Here is a 7,037-nt window from a genome sequence, read left to right on the forward strand (position 1 = left end):
CACACATGGAAAGGAAAAACTCACAAGCTTATTTTTCATAGCAAACATTATCGCACTTGCGTGTTCGGCAGCATTTCCAACAATAGGTAGTAAAATGACACTTATAAAAGCCACGGGCAGGTTCAACGAATCAGAAGCTCCCTGTAATAAAATGCCCACAATCAGCTCTCATCTATATATTGTTACTGTGGAAGATATTGAACGCTGAAGTTGGAAGCTACTTATGTGTTCACGCACACATAAGTGTGCACGCGCGCACGCACAAAGAGAACACTTTTTTAACTCAAAACTCCAAAATTTATAGTCAGGAATCAATGATAAACTTGGCAGCTAGAACATAGGGCATGAAACCAAACATTCAGTACCTCTATAGCATTAACAAGGTATTCGGAGAGAACAGATATCCATATAGTCAAAACAGCAAGCCAAGCTATTGCTTCCCACAGGGTCACCTCCGGGACTTCCTCTTCATCAGAGTCATTCTCGTTGGGGCCATCTTCCTAAAGGAAATCAAAGATTAATCATCAATGTGCATGATGTAAATATCAAGCAAAAAAGGAAAAGGCATAGGAAAAGCTTTATCACAATCCTTGCCTCTGAAGAGAACTTAAAAATTGGAACATAAGTTTTATCGAGTGTCAAGCATTGAAGCATCATCCACTAACATAACCAGCAGTATTAAAGATAAAGTTGAAAAGGAAAGGGAGGTTGAATATTACAAATGCTTTCCAAAGAATAATCGCAGTCAACCTTGAATGAGAAGGAAGCTTGAAGAAGAGCAAAAGAACTTCACATGACAAGAAAAAATAATATGGAAAAGAAATCTATTGATCAAATGGATCAATAGGAACCAGCCGGAAGAAGAGCAAAAGAACATCACATGACAAGAAAAAATAATATGGAAAAGAAATCTATTGATCAAATGGATCAATAGGAACCAGCCGGCCCCATTACAAAGTACATCCATGTAATTTGAAGGGAAGCAACAAAAAGACCTCCAACAGATATAATACAAATAAGACACTAAACAGGCACTTGCACAATTTCTCATCACAACCTTTCATGAAAGAGACAAGCATGCTAATCCCACCTACATTTTTAAAAGTATCTAAACCACAAGCCTTCAACTTTATCTATCATAGCTCCATAACTCTAATTAGTGTATAGTTTGTTAGAATGTTAAAAAGTCAAAGTATCAAACATAACTTACATTGTCAACGGGATTATAAAGATTGCGGTGACTCTTCAGTTGGAAAACAAGATAGCTGGCATAAGCCACGAGCATGATGCAGCTGCTAAACCTTGAAAGAGCAACCTCCGACTTTCCATACTGCACCTCCGAGTGTGTAAAATGAAGCACAGCTGGAAACATGAGCCCCATTACAGCCATCAGCAGTAATCCTGAGTTCACAACAGCAGTTGCCTGTTGTAAAAAAATGTTATTTATCAATTGCAATTATAAAAATGAACACCAAAATAAAATAGCAGTATATGATATCGTATAAGAACTCTAATCATTATCATAAGAGTTACCTTGGTGAAAACTTGGTCTTTCTTGCAATGTACAATCCCACCAGAGAAGAATGAGCAACCCAGAACTAATAGCATGTTCGATAATATAGAACCAAGTAATGACTGCTGGACAACACGAATCATCCCATTTTTCAACGCATAAATTGCAATTATCATTTCAGTGGCATTTCCGAAAGTAGCATTTAAAAGTCCCCCAACTGCAGTTTACAAATTGAGAACAACATTATTGACATGCAAAAAAATATAGATTACACGAAAATTCTTGGAGAACAAGATCTGGAAACTAGGTGTTCAATCTAAAAAGAAGTGACATGAAGCAAGAGTAATGGAAGGCTTACCCGTAGGGCCAGTGTAGAATGCAAGTTGTCTGCACCACACAAAAGGTAGCATTTGATTGGCACATTAAACAAAAAAAATAGTATAAACATGCCAGCAAGAAACTATCACGTGTGGAGCAATACTTACTCAGTTGCATAACCCAAACGCTCAGCTAGAGGTGCTATGCCTATCAAACTGAAGAAGAAGACCAGTCCCTGACGCCAGAAAACAAATTAAAAACAATAGATTGAGCCATCAAAAAAATTATCAATCTTCAATCAGTAGTTCACCAACAACAGAAGGACACATGCAGCTTGATCATGTCATTCCTTACTCCTGTATGAACAGTAGCCACTAGGATAACAGTGACCCATAGCATACAACGTATAAGACCTCACTGTTGTTTGAATCAACTAAATTTGAATCAATCTAATTAGGGCCTAATATTGAAAAGGTCAAATAATAGTCCAGAACAAAATTCCTAAAAGATTTGAAACAAAAATGCAGTAGGCAACAACTTTAACAAAAATAGATTCAAGAAATAAAGCTAGATTAGAACAATAATTAACTCTCATTATTCATTACTAACTGGCACATTAAGTGGGAAAGTAGTTTTTACGTGCAAGTTTATCAGTTGGTATATCTGCTAGTGAAAGATGGCCAGAGGGTGACATTTCTAATTTCATATAGTTTTAAAGATTCATTATAGAATCATTAGGGATAGGAAGGTAATGGCAGAAGAAAAAATGAAGCAAAGAGTAAGTAATTCCTTACATGCTTGTTAGTAAGATAATAGAGCATGATTGAAATGGGTCCAAAAGGGAGCAACAAGTTAATCTTAGTTGACACCATCACAATATGAATGCTTTGCAATAATCTCCGAAGTATTCTCCTAAGAGAGAATGACTCAGTTAAATCCGAAAATGTTCCTATACGAAGAATCTCTGAAGGATATGTCTTTCCTGTGGCTGGTAAAGAATTAGCAAGTGCTTGCATCTCAACCTCTGGGTCTTCATTGTCTCCTACAGACCCCATCTGTGGATATACAAACAGAAATCATCAAAAGAATAACAAAATCAGGAAAGGTAAATAACTAAGATAACATCCTGATCCAGAATATTAAAATACAATATAATAAATATGGGTATCCAGAGTTTTTATTTTTATTTTGACTTCAATCTTGCGTGTATAGGTTTTGTCCTTTTTTAACGCATTCAAACAAAAATAATGACAATAATAAAATGCCAGTGCAAATATCATTATAAAGAAATATACTAACGATGCCCAAGATAAAAACACAACAATTTCCGTGCTTTGTTATAGACATAAATTTGATGTCTTGTACAGTTCCAATAACTTAATGATTTACTTAAACCTGCATACTTTGAACTTGCACAAAACCAACGTTTTGACCTGTATTCCTTGTCTACAGTGCTCGTTAACACTTCAATAGTTGCTTAAGCCATTTTGTAAATGGATAAATCCAAAGAACAGCATAACGTGAAAATAAATGATGTTCATGTCAGAGTTTGAAGGTTAAGCATCATGTAAGTTCCCAGTACCTGATACCATCATAGAGCACTTTCACTAAAAACTTAGGCTTTTAAGTAGTCAGGCCACTTATTACTAAGCTGCATCTTGAAAATATGTAACGACTTCATAAGGTTGGTGTTGCACCACCCTATGAAGACCTCTATGTGTCATCCTTATTCTGATTCCCATATCTCACTTTATATTACTTGGAATCTTGCCCAATCAAGCAGAATTAAGCTGAATCTAGATGTGAAATTAGGAATATTTTGGCTGACAGTTTGTGGGTGTGGAAGTTGCACAAATTGCATTCAACGAGCTTGGTGCGGCCATACAGGAGTGCTCAACAATGAGTTGATGAAGCACAAATAATAGGTTTTAAGACAAGAGGAAGACATCAGTTATTTTGGAAGGAGGAAGCCTTAAGCTTAGGTTGAACTTCATGTAAGTTGAAAAGGTTGAGCCTAGGTTGCACGCAACGGTGGTATCAGGTACTGGAAATGACATGATAAAGTTGAAAAGTTTTGGAAAACCATATTGTAACCAAAAATAAAGGAGTGAGCCACAACGTTGACCAAAAACAAGTTCATAATTGGTGATGAATGTTCTTAGATTTACATATTATTTAGGGCTGACATTTCTAAAGTTAAAAAGTGTGGTTCTGCAGGTTGCTACTGGGTCCAGACAATCTGATGGCTCAAAAACTTAATTCTGTGAGACGTTTAAGCTGCTGCTGAAGCGGTATTATACAATAGTTACTTCTCAGTCAATTTACCAGGTAAGTCCCTAGTCATTAAGAAGATTTAGGACTGCAAACCTATTTCGAATTCTCTATCCAAGTTCAGTCTTCATTAGCTTCATATTCCAACGAGCATTATCTTGATGCACACAAATGCTTATAAGGATTCTAGAAAAATAATGTAAATACATAATCCAATTCCGCACATATCCTTGCATTTAGAAAATAGATACATGACTTGTTGCTTGATTGCTTCAAAAAATTGGTATTTAAAATATCAACTGAGACACCCAAACGTGTATCCAGATACAATGCAACATGCACATATTGCATCCTCCTCTGTGCTTTCATACGACATGTGAATTTTTCTGTAGAAAGGGATGATAACTAAATATTGAGGTCTCCTTCATACTTATATTATCGTTCAGTTAGCCAGTAAGCAGTATCAACATTCAATCCAAGGTCATATTTAAATGTGAATTTTATTTCAATACCTGAACAATAATCAGTAATTGTAACTATATCCTGTAAGAGGGAAACAACAAATCACATACTTGCCATTGTCTGTCTTTTCTATCCATGCAGCTTAGAGCCCCCCCCCCCACCCCAACCCCAACCATAAACACAAACCCCACCCCATCCAGAACCCGACTCTTCATCATTACTTATGATGCATCCATCGCTTTTCCATAGCCAAGAAATGCACTCCAGTTCCCTCACTAATTGTTGAATTGGTAATAATCTTCTCCTTTATTTTTAGGGTGAAAACTATATACTATAGTATACTATATATATATATATATTATATATATATATATATATATAATATATATATAATATATATATATATATAATATATCATATATATATATATATATATAATATAATATATAATATATATATATACTAATATATTATATATATATATCAACTAAGCGTTAACATGCGAAATTGAAGCCTAAGAATTTTCCTCAACCGGTTTTCTTGATCTTATATTATTAGGGTTTATTTAGAAACACATTGACTGAAAGGGGATTCAATGTGGGGTTTCTTGGATATTTGGTTCTCTCCGTCTACAAGAAGCTTGTGAGTTTTCCTAAGTCTGTAACAAAATGGTATCAGAGTCAACCGCATCTTTTCAGTTGCATGCGAGGAGGTGGGTGGTGACACCTGCATTGCATTTCGCTCGGCACTAGTCTAGTGCAAAGCCAAAGGGCGATGTCGGGACGGAGTTCGACCAGGACCAGACTATTGTAAATCCAGCCCGCGAGTGAGAGGGACTGCAGAAGCATGGTGATGTATGTTAGTAGGGTCCATCTAATCCCAAATTGACTAGATGAAGAGTCAATGTGTGTTAATTAGAGATTTGGATTTCCTCCCTCTAACAGCTAGCTTTCAGGAATGAGAAGTCCTACATCTCTAACTTCTTAATTTCACTTCCAAACTATTAAAAACACAGCAGAAAATAATGCCATAAGTCTTTACTAGCATGCTTCAGATATCTTTAAATGCGACATTGGATATAAAAAAAAACACAGATCCATTAAGTTTCTGATAGTGCTGTTTTCGAGCTTCAAATGCGAAACAATCAGTGGCAGGTTGAGTGACTTTATGATGTTATACATAAAATAAAATAAAAAGAAGAAGAATGTCTGCTTTCTCTCATTGTACTATCCAAAGTTCCACTGTTAGGTTAGGAGTTTGTAATCTTCACTTTTACAAAGCATATACTTAAGAATTTGTATGAAAATTACGGAGGCAGTAAATTTACACTATTTATGCTTTAAGGATATGCTACCCAACGTATAAAATTTAAGTCTCTCCATCCTCATCAGCAGTTCAAGTTCTCTTCATAATTTAAATATTTCACTTTTTTCTCACTCGACACCAATTTGCACCCTTCCAAATTCCAAACTTTAATCACAAGCACACTTATTTATTCTCCCTCCAATGATTCGCATACAGAAAATGACACAAAAACAGCAAAATCCTCAAGAAATTCAAACTCGACCAAAAAATTTCTACCAAAAAAGGGGAAGTTCAAGCAAATTTGACATAGCAACAATCAGATCAAAGAATTGAGGGACTAGATCTTACCATATCCAACTCCTTAACCCTTCCTTCCCCAGTTCCCTCGATCTGCAACTCTCACCAAATCCAAATGCAAGATCTCAATGAACAACCCTAACGTCAATCGATTCACCAAGAGATGAACTGAGAAGGCCTATAACGGATCAGATCAACAAGAGAAGCGGACCGAGATCCAATTAGAGAGATAGCGCCAAAATCAACGCCAGCAAAACTTCTTTACTTTAGTAGCAAAAAAATAAATAAATAAATAAAAACTGGAGGAGGAAAAGAGATTTGAGTTTGAGTATTATTATAGTCTTTGATGGATCTTTGAGAAACTTAAGACGGAGATTTTGAAAGGGAAGCTTCGCGGAAACGAGAAGGTGCTTCGAGTAATAAATTCATCTCTGAAAAAAGGTTGGATTTTTTTTTTACGGTTGCCTGAGGCCCGTAACTGGTAGACAGTGGGTTGACTGAAGCGCTGGACACGGGGGAGACAAAAGATGTTTTCATTTCTTTTTTCTCCTCATTTAGTCCTCATCGACCACTGATGTTTATGTAATAGAGTGGTGTTAGGGCATCTCCAACAGCTTCTCCAAAATTTTCTCCAAAATGGGAAAGCAAAAATCATATTCTCTAAATTATTTTTACACAAACTCCAACAGCTTCCCCATTTTGAAGAATCCATTTTTTCCTCCAAAAATTTGGAGAATGCTGCAGATTTGGGGAAGCTTCCCCATTTTTTCTCCTCCATCCCTATTTTGGGGAATGAGATGGGGAATCTGTTGGACCAAAAACCTAACTATATTCTCCAAAAGTGAGAAATGGGGAAGCTGTTGGAGATGCT

At 36.1% G+C, this 7,037-nt stretch overlaps 1 protein-coding gene across 2 annotated transcripts in view; it reads right to left on the minus strand.

The window, feature by feature from the left end:
* The window catches only part of LOC109819662 (vacuolar cation/proton exchanger 3-like), a 12,440-nt gene extending 5,733 nt beyond the window's left edge, over window positions 1–6,707 (minus strand). Inside the window, exons 1-9 of one of the 2 annotated variants that reach the window (XM_020385469.1) lie at window positions 6,218–6,707; window positions 5,291–5,400; window positions 2,626–2,886; window positions 1,999–2,066; window positions 1,872–1,900; window positions 1,534–1,730; window positions 1,211–1,423; window positions 366–500; window positions 25–141 (exon numbers count right to left, since the gene is read on the minus strand). In XM_020385469.1, coding sequence (XP_020241058.1) covers window positions 25–141; window positions 366–500; window positions 1,211–1,423; window positions 1,534–1,730; window positions 1,872–1,900; window positions 1,999–2,066; window positions 2,626–2,886; window positions 5,291–5,296 — 1,026 coding nt within the window. In that variant the 5' untranslated portion in view covers window positions 5,297–5,400; window positions 6,218–6,707. The remainder of the gene's footprint in view (window positions 1–24; window positions 142–365; window positions 501–1,210; window positions 1,424–1,533; window positions 1,731–1,871; window positions 1,901–1,998; window positions 2,067–2,625; window positions 2,887–5,290; window positions 5,401–6,217) is intronic. The other variant, XM_020385470.1, reaches the window with a different exon arrangement.

This window comes from Asparagus officinalis, chromosome 8 (assembly GCF_001876935.1).
Source record: "Asparagus officinalis chromosome 8, Aspof.V1, whole genome shotgun sequence".
In the NCBI taxonomy this organism is placed as follows: Eukaryota; Viridiplantae; Streptophyta; class Magnoliopsida; order Asparagales; family Asparagaceae; genus Asparagus; species Asparagus officinalis.